Source organism: Calonectris borealis, chromosome 7, assembly GCF_964195595.1.
Source record: "Calonectris borealis chromosome 7, bCalBor7.hap1.2, whole genome shotgun sequence".
Classification (NCBI taxonomy): domain Eukaryota; kingdom Metazoa; phylum Chordata; class Aves; order Procellariiformes; family Procellariidae; genus Calonectris; species Calonectris borealis.
The window spans coordinates 26,289,614-26,313,341 of record NC_134318.1 but is presented as its reverse complement, the minus strand read 5'-3'; the positions used below and the strand labels follow the sequence as shown (position 1 = coordinate 26,313,341).

The 23,728-nt window shown below is 47.9% G+C and overlaps 2 protein-coding genes across 2 annotated transcripts in view; one reads left to right on the top strand and one right to left on the bottom strand.

Moving 5' to 3' along the window:
- Window positions 1-6,419, bottom strand: part of IDE (insulin degrading enzyme) — a 144,275-nt gene extending 137,856 nt beyond the window's left edge. Inside the window, exon 1 of the mRNA XM_075154752.1 lies at window positions 6,413-6,419. The gene's annotated coding sequence lies outside the window, so the exon portion shown is untranslated. The remainder of the gene's footprint in view (window positions 1-6,412) is intronic.
- HHEX (hematopoietically expressed homeobox) lies at window positions 498-5,920 on the top strand. The gene is made up of 4 exons (XM_075154732.1): window positions 498-885; window positions 2,533-2,711; window positions 2,952-3,002; window positions 4,661-5,920. Exons 1-4 carry the CDS (start codon window positions 498-500, stop codon window positions 4,892-4,894), a joined length of 852 nt encoding a protein of 283 aa, XP_075010833.1. The 3' UTR covers window positions 4,895-5,920.
- Window positions 6,420-23,728: the final 17,309 nt, after the last annotated feature.

Sequence of the window (23,728 nt, the reverse complement as noted above, 5' to 3'; positions counted from 1 at the left end):
TCCCCCGTGGGGACGCTGTGCCGTGCGCGGGTAGAGGAGCGGGAGCCGGCGGGGGCAGCGCCGGGCCCCCTGCCCGGTGCCGTCGGACCCCCGCTCCGTAGCCTGGGTCCCCCCGCTCGGTGCCGCCGTGCCCACCCCCGCGCGGTGCCGTCGGGGCCCGGCGGGCGGCCGATCGCGCCCCGTCGCCTGGTCTCCCCCGGGCTGCGGCGGTAGTTGATTGGCGCCGCGGGGAGTTTGCTCGGGGAGGCGGGGGGAGTGTTTGCCGGCGGGGGTGGTTTCCCCCTTCCCTGGCCGGGCTCATTGGCTAGACGGAGCCGTGGCAGGAAGGGGACAGAGACCACGCGGGCTCCGCCCCGCGACAATAGAAACCTATCGAAGGGTAACCCGAGCCCAGAGAAACCCGCGGCGGCCGTGCCAGCACCCAGCCGCCGCGGTCGGGGCCGGCTTTCCGCAGGGGCGGCCGGGGGCGCGGGGGGTGCGCGGGCGGCGGCCGCGCCATGCAGTACCAGCCGCCGGGCGCGGCGCCGGCAGCGGCGGCGGCCCTGGGCGTCGGCGTTCCGCTGTACGCGCCCACGCCGCTGCTCCAGCCCGCGCACCCCACGCCCTTCTACATCGAGGACATCCTGGGCCGCGGCCCCGCCGCTGCCCCGACCCCCCACTCCCTGCCCGCCCCGCCGCCGCCGACGCTGCCGTCGCCCAACTCCTCCTTCACCAGCCTGGTGTCCCCGTACCGGACCCCCATCTACGAGCCGACCCCCATCCACCCGGCCTTCTCCCACCACCTCGCCGCCTCCTATGGCACCGGCGCCTACGCCGGGCCCCTCTACTCCTTCCCCCGCGCCGTCGGCGACTACGCGCACGCCCTGATCCGGCAGGACCCCCTGGGTAAGCCATGCCCGCCCCCCCCCCGCCCCGTCCTCCCCGGCTGCCGCCGCGCCGCTCCCGTCCCGTCCCCGTCCCATTCCGCCGTCGGGGGTTGGGGGCGAATGGGAAGTGTCTGAAATCTGCCCCCCTTTCCCTGCCCCGCCGCCTCTCCGCGCTCCCCCTGTCTCCCTCCGGCCCCCGTCTGATTTACAGTAAATTAAAGACGCGCCGCGCTCCGGCGCTGGCAGCGAGACCACAGTGCGCGGCCGCCGTGACTCAGATTTGTTTTCCTTCAACCAAGTGACTCTGAGAGTGTCCTTAGTAATGTCGCGTGTGGTTTTGGTGGGGAGTTTTAATTGTGCTGGGAGATCGCATGGCAGATCTCAGCCTTTTCCTGCGGATGACTTGAAAAACAGTCGGGAGGCCGGCTCCGCTCGCCGGGGCCCCCGCGGCTCCCCGGCGGTCCGGTCCGGGGCGGGTCGGGCCGGGGCCCCGGCGGCCCCTTCTCGCCAGCGGCCGGGGGCGGCGTCCCCGCTGCGGGGGCTGAGCCCCGCGCCCGGGCTGCAGCACTTGTTCTTAGTGATTGCAAAACTGGACCTGACTCGCCACATTTGTGCAGTGAAAGAGGCTGACCCTTTCCGTTCATACAGGAAACCTTGAGCTCTCGATAGGAGTAAATCTGGTTTCAGAAGCTGTTAAGTGTTTTCCTGGCCGCCTGAAGCAGGCTCTTCCCCGGGAGTCGTGCACATTGCTGATTACTTTATCGACATCCTCAATACAGACAAATTCAGGAAACACTCGACTTCTGATAGCCGGGATCCGTTTTTCTGATATTGTTCATTTCCTCTGTGTGGGATGTGACTTTATGACAGCTAAAATAACCAGTTGCTTCCTATTTTTTGAGTCGTGTTTTGCACCAGAATTACTAAAGCCTGACGCAAGCAAAATCTTGAAAAACAATGCAGCAAATTTCAAAGGGTGCAGGCAGCAAGACAGAAAGACAAACAGAGTGACTCAGTGGCACTGGCCAGAGCCTCCGGCCCCGGGACGCGGCTGCTGCTCCGCAGCGGGGCTGGCTCCCCGACGTGTCACTGCCTGCGCCGCCTCGCCCCGCACCGCTGCCCCGACCCCGGAGCTGAGCCTGGCGGGCACCCCGCGGCCACGGGTGGGCAAGCCCCCAGCCGGGGGTGGGGGGCTTGGGGCGCTTCTTGCCCGAAGTGGGTGGGGGGCCCCGTGCCCTCGTGTTAGCGCGTCCCCCCGCCCAGCCCCGCAATGTCCCCGCTCTCCCTGGGGCCCCGGGCACTGGTGCAGAGAAGGGGAGACGGTTTCTCTGGGGCATCGCAGTGAAAGAGCAGAAGGAAGCAAAGGTCTTTTTTTTTTTTTTTCTCTCTTTTCTTTGCGAGATAGACCAACAGGAAACACATTGACGGAAATGTTGCCAAAGCCCGTAGAGTGGCTTTAACTGGTCTCTCTGTTCGGCGGAGGTGAAAAATCAGAGGCGGCGAAAGATCAGACTAGAAACTGGGGGAAATAAAATCAGGCGTAGGAAATTAGCGGGCCCTGGACCCAGCACGCCTCCAGGCCCGGGCTCGGGCAGGGGCCGGGGTTCCCCGGGCACGCGTGTCCGCGGCCGGCCCGTGACCCTCGGCGCTGTGCCTCTCTTTGAAGGGAAGCCGCTGCTGTGGAGCCCCTTCATCCAGCGGCCGCTGCACAAGAGGAAAGGGGGGCAGGTCCGCTTCTCCAACGACCAGACCATTGAGCTGGAGAAGAAGTTCGAGACACAGAAATACCTCTCCCCGCCGGAGAGGAAGCGCCTGGCCAAGATGCTGCAGCTCAGCGAGAGGCAGGTGAGGCCGTGCCCGCGCCCCGGGGAACCGCACCCCATCCCCGGGCAGCCCCCGGGGCCGGCGGCACCGGCCCCGCTCCGGCCCCCGCCGTGCGGCTGCTGTGGGCGCTCCGCTCCCGGGGACCGGCCGGCTCGGGGCGGGGGGGGCTGGCTCTCGCTTTCTGCTTGTGGCTCGGATAAGGCTCCTGGCGCTTACCGGCTCCGAGACTACCCCGTGCCTTCTCTCGTTGTCGTTGCTCAGGTCAAAACGTGGTTTCAGAATCGCAGAGCCAAATGGAGGCGTCTAAAGCAGGTACGGGGATGTTTCCGTTTCTATAGAAATAAGTATTTTAATTGTCTTATCTTACGCCGTGCTCGCCTATTCCAGGTTGTATGCAGAAGTCATCTGAAAGGCTGTTTAACCTCTTCACCTTGATTAAAAAGACAAATAGTCATGCTGGAATCCATGAGGGCTCGTTCAGGCAGCACTAACGTTAAAAGCTCCTAATGTAGTTCCTATATCAATTATGCCCGGCTTTCACACACCGCCTATTAAAACTCCACGCTAATTGTTTTGTAAACCCATATGTTGTTTAGCCAATTAACGTGGAGAAGATAAGTAATTGTCAGTAAATTACTTAGGCAGTTGTTTTGGCGAAGAATACTTACTGGTCTTTTAAATCGCCCTCTTTTAATAAACAGAAGTCGATTTATTCTGCAAACGTTGGTAGAGTCAGGTACGAACGCCTTGTTTGTTTTGAGGAGCTGCATGGAAAATTGAGAAGCTTTTACTTTTCGTTTTACAAATAGTTACAGTGTATGAGGCTGAGAGGTTGAAGCGGTTTCTCTTCCCTTAGAAATTGTGCTCAAGCAGATAAATCTTTTTTTTAAGGCCCAGAGGGCCTGATCCTGCCCGGCTCGGCCAGATCAAGGCCCCTTGGCCCAAAGATTTGTGAAAAATCCCTGCATCATGGCCCGAGTCCAGCTTCAGTATGTGTGACATGGATGGCTGAGTTTTACTGGTAAATCAGCCATTAATATAAAAATAACAAGAAAAGAAAACTAATCATAGTGCCACACTCTAGATATATTTGTTCTGTGATTTTGCCCGGGGTTTAACCTGTGCTTCACTTGATACTTGAATAAAACCCCTTTACTCCGGGAAGAGGCGTGCTGGGTCCCTGGCGGTGCCTCCTCGGCAGGGCCTGACCCGCGCCGCAGTGTCCGGAGAGCTCGCTTGGGATCTCGGCCATTTTAAGTCATTTCCTCCTTTTCATTTAGTCGCATCCATTTCTCCAAGCCCGCACGGTTATATCATGGGTACGTGTCTCGGCCTGCTTGCTCTTAAGAGTATCATTTCATGCCCCCTTAGGGGACTGTGCTCCCCAAACGGCTGCCGACGCAGGGCTACTCCTGCTTTCGGAAATGGGGTTTTGTTTTGGTTTGGTTTGTTTTTAATGGTAAGTGTTTTAATGTTGAGTTTTAGCTTAATTAGTAATTTTTTCCCCACTTGCTTTCAGGCCACTGATGGATTCGGCCTCCCTCCTTTTGCCGTTGGGTGTAATTAAAGAAAGATCAGGGCAGGAGGAAGCTGTGTGTCGGTGTTTGTAGACTCATAATAAACATTTGCTTTGCTAAAGACAAAAGTTCAGAAGTTCCTGGGCTCCAGCAGCTCCTCACTCTTTTGAAGTGGCTGCGATAACCATCGCCAAGGAGCCTTATTCACGGCAGCAGCCCCTGTGGCTGCCGGGGAGTGGGATGAGAGCCGAGCCCCTGCGTGCGGCTGAGCCCTCGCCCAGCCCCATCCCACTCAGGCAGGGTTATAGGCAGGAGGGCCAGGGAGATAGCGGGACACCTGCCTTTTCCTGCAGGAAACCCAAGGTGGTTTTCCTACCCAGCACAGCTGGAATTCCCAGGCCTCCTGGCTCCGTGGCCCGTATTTCTGTGTAAAGCAGGCTTCTTTCATTGCAGGAGAATCCCCAGGCCACCAAAAAAGAAGAAGTGGAAGGTGCTGACAGTCACAGTGACCAAACGCTGGAGAGCTGCCCGACCCCCGAGCAGAAGGGTAAGGAGGTCTCCTTGGATGGCTCTCAGTATACCCCCTCGCCGGCCTCACAGGAGGACCTGGAGTCAGACGTCTCCGACGACTCCGACCAAGAAGTGGACATTGAAGGCGATAAGGGCTATTACAATCCTACCCACTAACGGCCCCATGCGGAGAGTGGACCCTAACTCGGCTTGCACTTTACCAGGGGCTGGTTTGGAAGAATATTATGCTACAGGAGAAAACTTTCACCGTTCCACTGAAAAAAAAAAACAACATCAAACAGACTCATTTTATAATAAGCAGAGAAAGAAAGATGTATTTTCCGCAAACAGTCCATTTTTGGCAGATCTCTAATTTGGTTAAAGGAACATGGTTTGTATTTAATTATTTGTAAGATATATTTGTACATTAATCGATGTTCTGACTGGAATATAATACTGCACCCTGTCCTTACTCATGGGGGGTCTGAATCAGCTGCTGTTGGTGATCAGGCAAAACTCCTCTCTAGCTAGTGTGGAAGTGAGTATGGATTGCAGGACTAAGCCCTTTGTACGTGTAAACAAATGTAGTTTAAATAGATTAATTTAAACGCCCTTTGCAAGCAGAGAAACATGTTCTGTGAAATAGGGAGGGATTTGACCATCCCGACAAGTGCCTTATGCTCACACCCATTTACCTGCCGTGGTGCTCTCCATCGAGACATCCCTCTGTTCATCAGGGAGAGTCTTTGGACAGATTCATTTTTGCTCTTGCGTGAGACGAAATGTGCCTTCTCAGATTTTTGAGGACTTTGCCCCGCAATCTGGATGGTTCCATTTGCAGGACAAAAAGCACATATTTTTCTCCTTGAAAATCTCTAGCGCTGTTTTTTGCAGATTTCGTATTTGAGAAGAAAATGCAGGGAGTGATAGGGTCCTGCTGCAGGAGAGAAGCGGGCATCAGCTGTGGGGGATAAGTGAGGCACACAGCCGTGGGAAGATAATGCCTATTGTATACATATCTGCTTCTGTACATACTAGTTTTCTTTAAAAGTCTTGCGGTTTTATACCTCACGTTGTTCATATTTTGTACATACTTGTTCAATGTTTTAAAAAAAAAAAGCCAAACCTGGTATTTAATTTTGGATGGACTTGTCTGTGAAATAAAACTAAACTCTGCACCTCCCACCACGCTGGCCGTCCAGTTACTGGTAGGAGAAATCCCAAACCTCCCCCCTGCCAGCAATGCCCCAGGCGTGTTGTAACCGGGCTTTTCCCTCCGGTACCGTGCCGGTCACCGGCCACCCTGCAGCCCTCTGAGCTCACTCGCGTTGCGGGGATCTCGCGTGGGCTCATTGCTTATTTTATGGCTATTTTTCAGCCTGCCACCCCGCCTTTCGGTTTTGCCTGGACCCATGCCTCCACGCCTCCTGCCCGCTCGGGGACGGGCTCTGCGGAGGGAGGAGGAAAGCCTGGTCTGCGAGCCCCGGCTGGAAGCGTAGGTGTTTACCCCCGAGTCGCCCCGGCCCTGGGGGGGGGCCGGGGGGCCGCGGGCTGGAGGAGGAGCGGTGCCGGCGGTGCCTGCTCGGGGCCGGGCATCGACCCCAGCCGGGGCAGCCGCTGACCCGCCTGAGTCAACAGTGGTTATTCATCGGCCTTTCTCCGAAATGATGCCGGCCCGGGGAAGGAGCACGGAACCCGGGGGTGCGGGGAAATGCCCCCGGGACCGGGCATCCCGGGGGTGGGCACCCGCGCGGGTCAGCCCGCACCGTCCGGCGTCTGCAGTACCCCCCCGGCGCCGCAGCGAGCACCCAGGGGACAGGGACCTGCCCCCGGCCGGGTGCCACGGAGGCTTTTAGCGCCAGGAAAGGATTTTAGAGAGCAACAAGAGACTATTTTGACTGTCGAGGGGGGACGGCCCTTAGGACAGCCGGGGCGTTGCGTCTAAGCAGTTAATGCTTCGAGAAATAGCAGCTGAGTTTTCGGAATAATTCAGTGGCTTTAGCTTTGTTTTATTCTTTTAAAACTGCCTTCATAAACGGGGCCCAAAAACATGAAGTAAACGGGGAGGATCCGTTGCCACCTGTTCGAGCACGCTAGGAACAGGGAGAAGCCCCCGGCCGTCCCCTCGGCCCCGCAAGCTGCTCCGCCGGGGACACGCAGGGCCGAGCCTTGCGCGCCCTCCGCGGCACGGCAGCCCCGGGCAGCTGGGCGCCGGCCCCTGGTTTAACGCCACCCGTGACAAAAGGGAGCCCCGGGGCGCGCCCGGGCTGTCTCCGGGGTGTTTCTCCGCCCTTGTGCTCGGATCGAGCCGCGGCGCGGTGCGCGCAAGGCGAGGAAATCGCCGTCGGGAGCAGAAAATGCGCAGCGGGGCTGCGCTGAGGAGGAGGAAAGTTCTTCTCCATCCTTCTCATTTTCCCTCGCTCAGTGTTTCTGTCGCGGGTCTCAGCCCGGGTCCCGACGGGGACGGCAGCAGCCCGCCGTGAGGCTCCGGGGCTGAGCCGCGGGAGCTGCGGGGGGTGCCGGGAGCAGGGCGGGGGCGCTCGGGCAGGGGCGTCCCGGCCCTCTCCCCTCCATTTTTCCTTCTTTTGTCTGTCTGTCCCGACCGAGATCAGGGAGCACGAAACTGGCGTTACCTCTTCAGGGCGGCTTCGTGTTACGGCTGTGCTTTCGCGCGGGGACGGGAACACGCGTGGGACAGAGCCGCCGCGACGGGTGGGCGGCGGCTCGGGAGTGCGGGGCCTTGGGTAAGCCCCATTTCCACGCGGGGCGAATCCGGCATCCCCCGGCCGGGGCAAGCCGGGAGCCACCCGCGCTTAAAGACTTGCACGGCCCGATGCGGTGGCAGCCGTGGGGGCTCTGCCCGAAGCACAGCTCGCGTTTGTGTCCCAGCCGGCGTAACGTGGTCCCGGAAAGCCGGGCTCGTTAAACCCGGGCGCTTTCCCAGCGGTAGCAGGGGATTTGGCGGCTCCCTGCAGGTGGGGAGCGCAGATGCATCGTCTGCAGCCGCCGGGCCGGGGATGTGGATTTCCAGGCTGTCGGGACAGGTGACAACAGCGCTGTCACCCAGGCTCGGCTGTGGAAATGCCCTTGGTCTCCCACCCACCCGGGGAGGGGGGCTCACGGCTTCGCGGCGCCTAGGTAAAACACACCGGCGGGGGCGGAGAGCCACGGGCTGAACTGCCGGCTGCAATTAGAGAAATACCTCCCCAGCAGCTGTCCCTAACGCCCAAAGCCCGTTTCCAGAGCGGGAGAGATCCGCGTGGGGATGCCACGCGGGGCGGGTGAGCGGCTCTCCGCGGGCAGTCTCTTCTCGGCCGGAGAAAAACAGCCAAAGCACTTTACACCGTTCGGTAAAAGCTTCGAGCCCCTTCCGTGCCACCCTGCTTTTTGCTATTTGTTTGCCTGTTGGCTATTTCATGCCGAACTAGCACGTATGACCTTTCCAGCACAACTCCCGTCTTGTTTTCGACTCTTTTATCAGCCGATTCAACTTGAAAATGGTTATCATTTAGCAGAAAAATAAACAGAAAAGCACATTTTTGTAAGCAAAACGTTAATGATTGGAAGAATTGCACCAATTTCAGCTTGACAGTGTGTGATTAATCCTCCGGGTCAGGTACTTATATTTTTAGTCATTAGGTTCGTCGGCCTTTGATATGCAGAACTGTTTCTAGCCCAACAGGGTATCGACCCAGCCGCCTATGTACTTTGACTCCTTAAACAGCGCGGCTCCCCGGCCCGCGGGGGCCGCCGTGGCCCGGCGCGGGCTCAGCCGCCTGCCCCGCAGGATGCCCGGGCCGACCCGGGCCGGGGGGAGCCGCGGGTGGGGCCCCGTCCCCGAGGCGGCGGCCAGGGTCACCCCTGGAGGCGGGCGGGCGCCCCCTCGGTCCGCGGAGGCCGCCCACGCGCGGGGCAGGGCGAGTCCACCCCCGCGGCCGGGACACGCGTGGGTCAGCCTGTTGCGCTCCCCGCGGGAGCCTCGACTGCTTCCGCGGTGTGCGGGGGCGGGGGGAGGAGGAAAGTGGTTGCACGATGTTTGCGATCCCGGACACTTTAATCCTTTGCACCGAAATGGCCAGAGCCTCTTTTATTGCACAATGATAGGAAATAATAACTTAGGGCTCCTAATTGTTCGCTTTCACTGAAAAGGGCCTTCCTCTGGTCATATCGGATAAAGGGAGTTTAGTGGACAGCAATAAGTGATATTAGGCCCCAAAGAAATCTGCTATTAGATGTCTTCTCAGAGGACAAAACAACCAGACAGACAAAAAAATCTGTGCATGGGTATTACTGTCTTTCAGCTTTGTATATATATGAAAAAAAGTTAGATTTTAAAGGCATTATTTTAGCACACGAGAAAGTTTCCAAATAGTGCTGAAAACCTGAAATAAGCATCCACAGCAGGTCAGAGCATGCTGATCTGACTCAGATCAACTTTCCATTAATGTTTAATGGTGGTTTGGGCTTAGCAAGGACAGAAAGATTTTGTCCAGGTCTGTAGGTGACAACAACTGCTTACCAAAGAGCCTTTGCCGACTGTGGAGTCTCTGTCTTACTCTGAATCATGGACTTCGTTGGCTTCAGGCCCCACAAGCATAGGAGATTTGTTTTCTCCCTATTTATTCAGAACAGGAAATCAATGTCTATTTCTAAAATCTTTCAGGTGGTGCACGCCAGGGCCAAAAAAACTTGACACAATTGTGAAAAAGCCTCATCGTGATAACTTAGCTGGCTCCATTTCACAACTCTATTGTCTGAGAGCTATTGACAAATGACTACTAAAACCAGGGAATCTCAAGCAAGTCCAGACTTTGTTATTTTGGTCACTTTGGAGTTATACCAGCAAATTATTATTTGGTGGACTTTTTCAATTGAGTTGGTGACTTGCGAATTTTCCCCTGAATGTCAGATACCCACCCATGTCATAAAGACATAATCTCTAAAGGGACTAATTGAGATGTAGATTTTTTTCCTACCAGACTGATACCCACCCATGTCATTAAGCCTTAATAATAAGTAGAACTAATAGTCTTTTTTTTTTTTCCATATAAAAAAGGGCCTGACATTAAACGGTCAGAGGGACTGGGCTCACGCTTGTTCTTCAATTGTGGTAGTGACTTTTTCCCTTCTTTAAAATTTCTTTTTTCTTTCTGAAAGTATTGTTTAAGATGTCAAAGATGCTAGTACAATTCTGGGAAACAGTTACTCTGACTTGTTCACTCTCCAGTCAGCTTAGTAGAAGCAAAACAGCGTAAGGAAATATATTAGTGACTAAGAATTTATCTGCTGACTCTGTAGAAGACAATTATTACAAAGGGTCTGTGTGCATGCACACGGGCTAGACATTTTCAAATAGCTGTTTAAAGGAGTAGATTAGATCGAGGGTTTTGTCTGAGTGCATTTCGGTAAAATGAAGTCAAAGTCAAAACCAATTGCTGTCTGGTGGCCTGTAGGAAATGACTCGTGCTCACAGTCGACTAGAAACACTAACGCTAAAGACACATTGAACTTTGCGTTTGTTGGTACAATTAGGCAAATTAATTGGGTTAAAAGATTGAATGGTCATGGAAAAAAGAGCTACCATCTCATCAGCCTTAGAGAAAGGGCCACTTCCATGGACCTAATTCAATCAAGCTTATTTAAGGACTAAAAATCCCATCTGAACATGTAGACCTCAATACTTTTAACATGATTTTAGCAGGCTGAGTTACAGTCAGCCAGGAGCCCAGGTTATGACCTGCTAAAACTGAGCAGATTGATGATCTTAGTAGACTTTCAGTAGGTTTTGCTTTTGAAAAAAGAGGGCCTGACTGAACGAAATCTAACTGGATTTAGTTAGATCTTTTTCTCTTGTTGTTTAGACAAGGCCTTCAGGGTTTCCCCGTATGTCAATCTGTGCCATTGCTTTGAAGACCTTTGTGGAGAAACTTCTTATTGATTGTTTCCTATGCTATAATTCTCCTTGGCTGTTGCAGTGGGACTTCCCATGAGCATGGCGTGTCATTTTAAAAAGTACTCTGTCATTGTCTAGACAGGTATAAAAGCTGTATTTTTAGAATGACTTAGCAAACACTTTTTAACACCTTTTAGCGTTTGACTTGTGCTATCTATGCAAGGTTTCAAAACGTGTTAGTCAAGCTGTGTGAGCTAGTATCTTTAAAAACACAACTTTTATCCTAGTCTAGACGTACCGAAAGAGAGTACTTGTCCTGGGATACACCCACATGAGGGTACAGCCGTTTTAAAATGAGTCAGGACTGTCCGCTGCCATGCAATTGTATCTCAATGACTTACTGCAGCTATCAGGATAAAGATCACAGGTTAAAAGGGGAAGAAGTAACTTCGCTTTATACACATCAGTTCTTCCACTTCCTTCTCTATATAAGAAGGACCCCTCTTACCCAGCCAAAAACCTCCTAATCTAGCACATAGAGTCAATCAGAGAGCAGCTCAGACTGTTATAGACCTAAGGAATAGAAAGACTCAGTTCTGCAAAAGGCTGGGTCAATGGCCGAGGTTACTCTCCAGGGACTTGTCCTCCCAGTTGTCACTAGACCCCTTTGGTTCTGCCAGGGAAGCCCTTTGCCAACCTACCTTGAATGAAAATAGCCCAAGTTAGCGTAAGCAGTTTAAAGGATGGTAACACTTTAAAGAAAAGGTCTGCACTAACTTGGTTCATTTTGGCTGATGGGTGACGGAGCTCTGCTGGCACATCGGAGAAAGTTTTACTAATTGAGGGAGTTTAGTTGGTTGCTTCTGGGCTCCTTCGCTAGTAAGACACCGGATTAAATTTCGCTCTGAGCATGTCAGTGCCAGTTAGATGTGGGCAGGAACTGTGAATGAGTTGCTCTGTTGGCTGAGAACAAACACAGGGCTGTATAATTCAGGGTGGGAACAGCTGAGGAGGAGCTGTGCTGCGAGTCGAAGAGGCTTTGGGGGCTCAGAGGCAAAGAGAGCGGGATGGGACGGTGGGTCTGCAGCCCCCGTCATGTGTCCTGGTGCAGGCAGTGGAGCAAACCAGGAATTTCTTCTGAAGTTTGTCAAATGGCAAAGAGAAATTTGCCACGATTGTTTTGGGTAAAGCGCAGAGACTACCCTGGCAGCAGGGACCAGACTGTAGCTTTCCACCCTGGTAAGATTTTGGGATAACCTAGCAGTCAGCACGCCCTGCTAGGAGATGGATGGGGCCTGCCCTGTCAAGCTGAGCCCATTTCTCTGGCTTTGGCCCTGGAGGCTGACACAGGCAGCGTTGGCTCAGGCACCAGTATGTGTCTCTTACAATATTGTCTCCTTGATGCAATAACAGCACCCCCCAGTCCCCTGAGCATCTTGCCCCAAGTGAAGCAGTCTGATTTTATTCAGTGGAGCAGCAGCGATAGCGGCAGCAGCAGAGATGGCCGCTCTCAGCAGGCTCTGCCACCTGGATCTTGCCTCTGCGAGCAGGCAGGAGACGTGCAGCACTTCCCCAAAATCATACCCCTTCACGGTAACTCTTTTTGGGAAGCTGAGGAATGAACCCAATCAGATCACTAGTCACTTTTGAAAATCTCGGTCAGAACTGCATGGAGATAGTCTTCATGTTGTTCACGGTTTCCCATACTGTGGTACGAGAAGACAACGCTCATGCTGCAAATAGCGGAATAAAAGACACCCATTTTCTGCCAGTGCTACTCTCATAATGAATATTGTCCATGTCCAGCACTGGTTTGCTCCACCAGCTACCTCCCCCTCCCCAAACCTTTGGGAGTGTCTGGGTGGTCAGGGCGTACTTGCAAGAAGTGCTTGTGGTAAATGTCAGCATATATTAGAATATATGTATGCCTTAATTAAAAAAACCTTACACTGGAAAGCCAGTAATTTACCTGTTAACATCTCCACATTGCACTGCAGTTTTTCTCCCTTTTTAACCATTGCTTGATATTTTTGCTGTAACAAAATATATGCTACCTGCAGATGGAAACAAACGTTTTTGCTAGGGAAGAGAATAATGCTACAGATGCCTGGGGGTGACACGACATCAGAACTCCTCTGAATGTAACGTGCGGTGGGATACAACTGCTCGATTTCAGAATCTTTTGCAAGACAGCAGAAGTTCCCTATGCTTCAAGTAATAAATATCTTACACTCACAGTTGTGGTTGGGGAGGGCAGTTTATATTGATTCATTATCAACCACTCCAAAATGAGATTGCTGTGTTGTAATATAGCCCTTGGAAGGGATTTCCTGACAAAATTGCTTTATGTTTTGTGCATTTTTTTTTTCAAATATGATACTTTTGCCTCATGACTGTCTCCTGAACTATCAATTGCATGATTCATTAACACGACCTGTACAATCTTATTTCCTATATATATAATCAATACATCTAGCACTGCCAACTGAAGCACACATGGTTATATTTTAAAATGTAGAGTATTAAGTTATTTGTTGGTTGCACCAGAACAAATGTAGGATAAATAATGCCATTAAACAACAAACGAATTAAGACCTTATTTTTCCTTAGTTGCTTACGGAATCTGCCTTACTACATACTTTCCATTATTTGCAAATTACACCAGACTGATTGAATAAATGCTTTAAAATGGGTCCTGAACACTGGTTTAGAAGCACAGAGGAAGTGGTTTCTTAGACAACTGCTACCCACATATTGATTTGATAACAGGGAGGTGGAGGGGTGAAGATGATTATGTTGATGTACGGAGCTGTTGATTGTTTAATTGAAAGTAAAATTTTTAGCTTCACTAGTCAATTACCTGATCTCATTAAGTTCTTAAAAATCACTAAAATACCATTCTGGCTGAAGCAGCTGCACTTTGCTACTATATTGTCTAAAGCATTAGGAAAATAATTTGCTAATGGTGATTTACAAGTGTAAACATGTGATATTTTTAGCATCTAAATAAGCTTTCTCCATGTGAGAGATCTTGAATGACTACCATGCACCAGGTATGTAAAGACAAAGAAGGATATGAAACGTGTTTTTATGTTTGCTTAAATGAACTGTAAACTTCTACATATTTTAAGGCTTTGTCTAAATATTCAAACCTTATCAACAGAGTGGAAGATGGAAGAAGAAAATCACAATTTCTTTACATTAAAGCTGTTTCAAATATAAATGTAAGAAGTTGTTCAGTGCCTGGCACAAAACAGAGGTTGTTTTAAGGATAAATGTAAACTAAGACAGCATTTGGCATCCCTGCAGAGGAAGAAGCCCCGTGCTGTGAAGATGCTATAGATGCCAACATGGCAGCACAAGGTAATAGTGCTCTGGAGACTCCGGAGCAGCAAGGACGACTCGTCCTGTGACTGACCTCGTTGCTTTGGAAGTTGCTGATAGAAGGCTTTGCATAGCACCTCCCAGATTCTATACGCCACGGTGCGTGCAGTACTGACATAGGCACTGCTAGTAACGTGTGGCATTTTATGTATTTCCAATCATCACATGAACACATTCTTCCAGGTTAACACGTTTTCATTTTGCAGGATGACTGTCCCAGAAAAGGTAGGTGATCAGTCAACAGTTATACAGTAATGTGAGGAGCCCTTTCCAAAACCTATGTGGCAAGAGTTCTGCTTCCTTGCATACTTTTGTTTTGTTTTGTTTTTAGACCAGTTCATAGAAAGGCAGCTGGTTTCCTTGCAGAAGGAGGAGTCTGGGATGAATTTCTTCATTCTTGCAAGCAATGCGACTTCAGTCACAAGAACTTGATGAACTCTCAGAAGGAGCTAGACGTGTTTTCCTCTCAGTGCAAAGATGTAACAAGAGGTTATGAATCAAGTTCCAGAATGAGAATGGCTGTTTCTGGTTCTGTGCCAATCCGTGTACCACTTACAGTCTCTTTGGAGTCAAAGATGACTGTCATGAAGAAGGAACAAAAGCATATAGCACTGATGAAGAAAGGTGACAGTTCCCCAACCTTACAGCACATGCCTCCAAACTTCTCAGGAAATATAATTATTATATTCCAATAGTTATCTATTCTAACTTCAAGCTCCCAAACATCAGTAGCTCTCAAACTACCTGCATGCCTGTTACTTAGCTTTTTAGGTACCTGAATTGAAGGGCAAAGTGCAAGGCAAAAGAGACTGCTAGTGTTGCATTTTGAGGTTACGCAAATTGACAACCAGAATCTGCACAGGGCATTGATATAAATTATGAGATCAACCCCAAATTCTAGGGCATTCACAGGGAGTCTTCCTTAATGTTACAGTAGGTGCCAGAAGATATTTTATGTTGTAATACAAACAGTGGCATGAAAATGACAAAACCCGGTTTTTAATAAGGCAACATCGATTTAGGCCTTTCAGACTGCAAAATTACTTGGGGTCTGTTCCTCTCCCCCCCTGTTTTTTTTTAGACTGGCTATTGCCTTTTTAGGGTGTGGGGAGAGGGATGTCTCGGTCCTGCACTGCTCTGTATTGACTGGGGAATTGGGCAGAAAGAGGAGGAGTTGTGTAGAGCTACTCTGTGACTCACTCGTTCTCTCAAGGCAGACAAATCTGTCATGCCAGCATTATTGTGATCAACCTGTCTGTCCAAAATGGTACTGAAACCTTTCTCAGGTTTAAATAGCACAAACCCATTTTCGGAAGGGGTAGAGTCAGTATAACTTGGTTTACTGTCGCAGTTTCTGGAATGATAGCAAATTCGGCTGCGATTTGTTTACAGGAACAATTAAACCATTTTAAACACTGATTCAAAGGCATTTCTTGGTGATAGCTGCTATCAACAGTGGGTTGACTTCCTTCTTGGTAAGCGGGCCAGGAGGGCCATCCTGGTGGAAATGAGAGCCTGGGCGCTCTCCTCTGAGCAGAGCCCTGCACGATAGGAAGTCCTGCAGAGAGGAGCTCTGGGAATAGCCAGCTCAGGAAAGTGCCCAGGGCCAAGTAGTTGCAGAACTGTTCTGAACTATCGTTCTGCTTAAGGTCTTTGTGGTTTTGAGATAAGAAACTGAGGAAACTGAATAAAAGCAACTACTCACCAAAAGAGTGAGTTGTATAAGAATATCGCTTCTGTGTGCAATCTCCTCCCCCTTACAGACCCGTGCACTGGAGGAGGCTGCCTTGCTGCTGTTGGTAAACAACTTTTGAGGTGTTTGACTGGCATTAAAGTTCATGCAGCTTCTTAAATGCCAAATAATGCCAAATATCTCCTAACCCGCACCCTGAAGGACACACGCTGGTAAATGGCTATATGTTTACAAGAATCCTTTGCAGAATAGAATGGTGGAGAAAAATCAGGGTGTAATTTTCTTGAATATAATAAGGATTCAATTCTGAAGTCCATCTTTTTAAGCTCTCCTTAGTTTTGTGGTTTGGTGGTTTTTTTTTTTTCCCCCTCTGTGTTTATTTTCAGTGATTTTTCACTTTATTTTCAGAGTATGAAGAACTATTTCTCTGGTAGCATGAGCTATACCAAATCCTGCAGGTTGCACTTAATATTGATTCATGTGGCAGACTTAGCTAGGAGTCTCAGCCTGGAGAGACCTTTTTCCTAATCAATAAATCAACACGTTTCCTAAAATGAAGGTGGTAGGTGATTACTTATTTTGTGTCTTTCATTCCTTTTTCATTTGAGTTGAGCTCATGCTGTCTCACACAGCACTGGATTGCATTTAAGCTTTCTAAAACGCGTTCTCTAGAAAAGGAGCAATTACAGTGCAGTGTATTTTGAAACTACAAGAGTCCTAAGTCATACTGTTTGACAATAGAACACATTTCTCAAACTTCTGCCTTCCAAGAATCAGCTAAAGCATAATGCTGGGAATATAATGCATAATGAACGAAGATATTTCAGTGATTTGTGAGGATTTGTCTCATCCTATTTCTAGATATGAGTAGGTAATTAACTAGCCTATAAATACATATACATTTAAAAGCAATATTTCCTCATGCCCATTAAGATCATTAATATATGATACAAAAACACTGAAGTGTTTTATTTCATCTCAGCAGTAATCTTTTCTCTAATTAGGTACATCTTATTCCCAAGATAATAAACTTTCTGACAAACCTTTTCATACGATCACTCACAAATATTAAGGCTTTTAATAGTCATATTGTTCAATGCTTATATTGCCTAGCTAACATTTACTGTAAATCTATTAATGTCCTGCTTTTAATTCCTAATGATACTAAAATTAAATTAGCTATATGCTCCATATCTAGAAGACTGTTTATACAAGCAATCAGGGAAGTTAGCTGTTCACTGCCAGGGCAAGTGTCTGCAAATAGTCTCTGCAATAACATATTAGCCACTGCAAATGGAGGAAAATGAATTAAGCATATAGATTTTGCACTTGTTTCCCTTGTGCCTCCCCCCTTTCCTTGGCATGTTTGCTAATACATTTGTAATGTCAGAAATGGCTCCGAATGTTGAGCATTAATTAGACGTGGGAACTGGAGCATAAAATAACATCTACTTTTTATCCTTTTTAATCAAGAGGAAATGCTCTGATGTTGGATTTAGATTTAATGCAAAACTAAATATTTGACTCACTATATATTATGTCAGTAGATTAGCTGGTATTTATCACAGTTTTCAAAACTAGGGCTTTAATGCCTCATTTGACATGATTTTGTCAGTCCCTGGCAGAAAGCTGATAAACTGTCCATTTATGCCATTACAGCTGCCTCTTGTAGCACTGTGCTGCTATGGAGAGGGGTCAGTTGTCATTTCCTTAAAACCTTTGGTTTTGGTCATTTTGTAACAGGTTGATCTTTAAAGTTCATTTGGCTGTATTACAGTAGATAAGTTCCAGACTATAAATCAGGTTTTGATGGTACAAAAATAGCTTAAATTGACTGAGTGGCCAAAAGTTATCTAAATACTGCACTCTTTCTGTCAGCTGAAAGCTGGAGTTAAAACTACTGCTAGACTTCCATTTTTTCCCTTATTTTTTTCAGTTTCTTCTCCGTAGGGATTTTTTTTCTTTGCTTGGGCTTTTTTTTTTTTTCTTTCCCTGACCAGGTAGCAAGAAAAATGGTTTTCCACACAAAATGGCAAAGCTGAAATGGACCAAATTATATGGCCTCTGCTGACCAGATGAGATGATTCCAGAGGATCTTCTAGCCCTAAAACCCTCTCCAGGCCTGTCCTATTACCCAGGCGGGGTTGTGGGAACAGGCAACACCTTACCCTGCACCCCAACTCTTACAGACAATGTGGATATGCCAGTGCCAGGTACCCTGGGCTCAGAAGATCTGCGTTGGGTATGTCATTTGTCCTACTGACTTCTATTGTATTACTTGCCATTTCCACTGGGAAGAGCTACTATACTCGCAGGCCCAACTATAGCTGTGTTTGAGATGATGAAAGCCACCTGCATTGTCTGAGATGATGGAAGCCCAGGTACAAAATGGCTCCAACCATTCCTTTGGAACAGGGCAGATTCTCAGGTTATACAAATGCCATGCTACACTCCTCTTGTAAAGTCCAAATTACATCAAGTCTTGTTATAAATGCAGCAAAACTATTTACCATTAATTTCTAATTCACCTCCTTCTTTCTTCTTGCTTTTAGAAGTGGATATTGTATCACTGACCCACTGATGGGGCTGCAGCACTGCTGGGATAGCTGTGAGAGCTCGAGGAGTTAAAAAAGAGCTGGGGACTTCTGTTTCTCCTGTGTTACCTTTCACTTCATCAGGCTCTGCTTACGGAATGAGAGCTTTACTAGTTTTATCAAAATCGGTAAAATAGTAACAAAAAGACAAACGCAATCGCAGCAGAAGTGCCACTCGGCCACGCAGTGCTCGGTCCCTCACCCGCTCTGGCAGGCGAGTGGCTTCCTGCAGGACTGGCTGAAGCTCTGCTGGATAATTAGCGAGTGAGTTGCACAACAGACTTCGTGTTCAGCATAGTAACTCCATTAGAAATATGAAATGTGTGTCTGTTTAGGAAGTCTGGCACATTTTTACAATTATCTAAATGAAATGAATTGCAGAATTTCAAGTCAAACCTGAACTTTGCCCTGTCTCCAGAAGTGCAAGGACAATCAAGCCACTGACTTGGAAAGAGCACAACCCATCCTCACATTCTTCTTCCTTTTTTTTGGTTGATCCCAATGAAGCCAATATCAGCATCTGCATGAGTAAAACGAGCATTTACCTTTGGTGACTGGATTTTGGTAGGGAAAGTATGTGGAAAATCAGCTGCTTAGGAGATTGCAAAAAATGCTTTTTATTTTACAGGCATAAATGAATTTTTCCCCTACCAAAATAGAAGGAAAAATAGTTCCAGCACTGACAGCTTATATTCTATGGAGGTGTCTAAAACCTGAGGACACAATCTGTTCTAAGAACTTCAGTTGCCACTTATCTCTGTTCCTGGCCAGTCCTGTCCTTGCTGACAGTGTTCAGCCATCACCAGCCCCAGGGTACAATAATCCTTTGCTGCGACCAGTGGCAATTTCAGCGATAGGGCTTTGATTTCTCCCTCTGCTTTGGGGAGAGCAGAAGATGGGGAAATAAAACAATTTCCCCAGTAAGGCCCACTAGAAGGTGGGAGGAGAGTATTTGTGCCTACTTGCAGTCCACCCACTCCTTCCTTCCCTGGGCCCACCCTTCCGCCCTCCGCGCTGTCCCCAGGGGCGCAGAGGCCCTGCCCCAGCTGGATGCGGTGGCAGCCGTGGGGGGGGAGGCAGAGAGCCCTTCCTCCCTGCAGGGCCTGCGGGGAGGGGAAAAGGTGCTCGGGTGAGCAGTCCTGCAGTGCTCCTCCGGCTGGGAAGAGGAGTCATCTCTGCGTCTTAAAGCGATAAAAAGAGCTTCCCTCCTACCTACACCAACTTGCGTGGTATGTGTTTGACAAGTCTAGGTAGCTGCGTTGTTCCTGTGTCCCGGGTCTACCAGTTGGAGCTACCAATTCTCTAATACAGCTCATTTTGCTGGGTCACTATCAAGGCAAAGTTACCTGCCTGGTGGGTTGGGGTTAGCACTTGTGCTATCGTAGAGATTAACATTCTCATGGGAACCTGCAGAGGTGGCATCAGCCTCTGGGACCACTGGTACAGCACCTTTTGTTTGCTGATCTGAGCTCTTCTGTGCTCAGCAGTGCCAGGCAGCAGAGGCCGCCGAGCTTGTGGGATCAGCACTTTATTCACATGAAAGACCTGATGCCTTTGATTCAGTACTTCTGTCTTTCCAGGATGATGACACCAAAGCAAAGGTCTCTGTGATCTCACTGTCTCAGCAGCTTTCATGTATGAGGTTGGTACACAGAGAGTCGCCCCTCTGGAATCTATTTACTCAGTGGAAAGGAGCAAAGAGGCACAGACTTGCCCAGGGTCGCACAACGGAGGTGTCGCCAATTCTTCATAGCGCAGTTTATTGCACCAGGTTTTAGAGTTCATTTTCAGCCTCGGTTCTTGCTGTTGTGTGATAATCTGAGCTTTCATTAAAGAAAAAATCCAAAGACACTGTAACTGTGAAATTGTCAAAGGAAAATTAGAAAATGTGCAGCTGAAGGACTAAAAGAATCTGAATGCAAATAAGAACCTATGTGATGTGTAGGACAAATGTGCTTTTCTCAATTTTCTGACTTTTATGGAGCGGGGGAACTCATAGTTTTAACATTGTTAATGGAGATGGTGAAGGTTGTGCTTTGAAGTCTAACTTGCTGAAGATGCTCCTGTTCACATGCACAGTTCTCAGGGCTGCCCTGACCACAGCTTTATGGGACAATGGTGTGGGTGGAGGCACCCAAAAAACCAAAAACCAAGGGTAGGAAGAACTCTCCTAACTCATCAAGTTTAGTATTCTGTTCTCACAGGCATCACGTTCTCCTTATATAGATCACTAGCGGGGGTAAAAGGAACTGCATTAAAGTTCACAGCTTCTTTTTCCACTCCTTGTCTCCTTTCATTTCCCACACAACCCCTGCTGCTTGTGGCATACTTATTAGGTGATGGGCCAGCATGTTGGTTGGCCAGTGTATTATTTACGTAACTGCCATTTAAATGGGGCAAGTGCAGCACCCACCAAAAACCAAACCTCCACATACTCACCTAATAGAGCAAAACAGAATTTGAAATACCCTGACTAGGATGAGATCTTCAAAAGTATTTGGCGTTGACCTAACCACATCCACTGAATCTCAGAATAAAATCCTTCCCTGCCTCGGTGGTGGACAAAGCCATCCTGGCCTGCTCCTATAGACGTGACTGTCAGCGATGTCTCATCCCTGTTATAACACAGCTCAGTCTTCCAGTCAGAAAATCAAAGGAAGAGACTTTAATAGATTAAGACTTAGATTAAGGTTATAAACTTAGATTAAGTTTATAATCTCAGGCATACTCAGAAAGAGTAAAGAAGGAGCCATTAGGCTGTTTCACAGATTTCAATTTCAAAAACACTTAGATTTGTTCAAACTTTAAAGCCAATCTGTTTAAAGCAGAACAGTTATTTTTACTCTGCTTTTCTAATTAAACACTGAGAGACACTGCTCCCTACATGCCTCCGTATTATAAATGCTTACTGTTTACCCAGGCAGCTGGAAGGACTGAGAAACAGGTACGATTATGTCCTTGCAATCTTAGGCTGAAATAAATGAAATAAAACACATTGGTTTTGTTACATGGTGAGATCTAGTATGGTCCTCTGATACCGCATGAAGTACCTCAAAACATTGTATATTGAAATCTGCAGGTCTAATTTCTGCTGTATTTAGTTTTTTAAATCTCAGATGCTACTAACTCAGACCTAGAATTAGGGTGAATAACTATGCAAGGTGTGCAGAGTGATGGGAATTACAATCTTTGTACTTGAAATTGGCCTTGTCTGATATAAGATGCCAACGACTTCTCTTAACCTTGCCAGCCAGAGCAGAAATAATTCTTCTACTCAAGTGAATAAAATAAGCCGAATTTTAAATACTATGTATATATACTAAAATTCTGGGAAAGCAATGAGCATGCTTTGTTTCCGTTCAATGTCAGACTCAGTTAATCCTGTTCAGATGCATTGGATAACTATGTTAAACGCTGGTCTTGGAAGGGGAAAATGCTGTGGGTTTTAACCCGTTATGTAACATCAGAACCGCCAATTTTGTATTGATTTAAAATTAGAGAGGCGTAATGATCGCACTTTGCAATAATACATGTAAGGTCACAACCACGCACCCTAGAAAATAAAATTGCTAAATATACAATGCAAGTGAAGTATGAGCATCTAATAATCTCTTCATGTTCCAGCATAGAGAAAGGAAAAGTTGAGCTTAATGAAGTTACAAACCCCATGATTTCTTAGAAATCATGGTCTGAATTCTGCCTCAGGAAATGACAAGCCTACTACTCACCTACCATGAACAAAAATAAGAAACACCTGTTGTCTCTTTGGTCTTACTTAATTTACTTCCTCTGGCCTAGTTTGCTCTTTTGCCTTCCTTCTGGAGACCTGGGAGGAGCAGTAGTTAGGTCCTGCTTGTCCTTCAGCATTGCTGATGAAAGACATAGGTAAGCGTATACAGCTGTAAGAGGCTGTTTCAACTTGCTCTGTTTTTTATTCATTGTTTTGTTCTTGCTCTCTTCCTTAATTATCCAGCACAGTAGGTAACTGCTGAAGGATACTTGCTTACGTGGACTTTTGGTCTGACCCAATATGGCCATTTTTATGTTTTCAAATTACTACTGCCTTACAAGAGTATAAAGCCTAATTACTTGGGGAAACTTAACTGTTTTGTATTTTTTTTATCATCTTGATGTGACAGATATATTCCTCAGGAGTTTCTCTTCTTTTTATGCTCAAGTCAAACAAAATAATGTAGATTCTCTATAATTTTGGGGGCAGGAAAATCAAAGCCCTGGTGTCTTCAATTGTGTGATGAATGTGTTTCAGCTGATGACACATTGGCTCCTTCTCCTGAAAAATCTGTTCAAGGTTATGAAATAAAAAGGGGAAAGTTCTGTCCACTGCTCATCATAGTTTTTTGTAAAATAATTCAACATCAAATTTAGAATGAGTAACACTTCCTGTTATGATATAACTGGCTTAAGAAAAATGGAGCTAGCACGTATCTGTTTGTCCTTTCTGTCTGGAAAAAAACCCACCTGATTTGGCTGCTTTTCTTTTTTCAGAGAGAACATTCACACATCCTAGTGGTATTCTTTATGGTCATTTAAAAGTCACTATAATTGTGTAAAACTATATATCCTCTAGGCAACAAGAACAAAAGCTTCTATACGCGCTAAATATTGTTTCATTCAGGAAGTTATTCTTATGTGTATGTTTCCACAACTATTATCAGTGAATTGAAGGGTAGCAGCAATATCCACAAGTTGTCTGATTTCCTTCCCGCACTGTCAAAGATTGAAATAACAAAGCTGAAAATGTTGGGGGAAATGCCTGTAACTATGACATAAATTGCTTTCCAGAAAAGATTTAAGGAAGTTGCCTTTAATATATTGTTTATGGTATGGAGGAGGCACTCCTGCCTGAAATAGTTTGGTTGTGTTGGATCTTCTAAGCATTGCCCAAGCCTGACCTCAGGATGTTCTTCAGTGGGTTATGTTCTGCTCTTGGTCATGGTAGTGGAAGCACAAAGCTCCTCCATTGTTTCTGGGATGTTTATTCTCAATTTGTGCTAATGCATCTGAAATCAAGCTGTAGCAAGTATCTGTAAAAATTCCAGTTCAACCAACACCAGAAAGTTCAGAGGATAAAAATCACATTTGAATTATTACTCTTGCAGTGCATGTTTATTTTATAAGGTTCCATGATTAATACAAGTTGTGTTTTGTTGGGTTTTTTTTTTTTTTTTTTAAATTGTGACTTCTCTCACCATGTTTGCTAGTGCCTGTGCCTGGGTTATATGCAGTGGGAAGCTTAAAGAAAGAGAGCAGCTGCTAAACCCTGTGGCACTGATGAGATGTTGGAGCCTCCATTTCCAGCTCCTGTTCCTGTCTGGGAAAAGCCCTCTTAACATACGTCACTTCCAATGGAAAGCCATGCCTGGTGAATGGTTTTAACATCACTCAGCTCCCTTTTATGGCCTTATTTTGTCTAAATGTCACGGGTC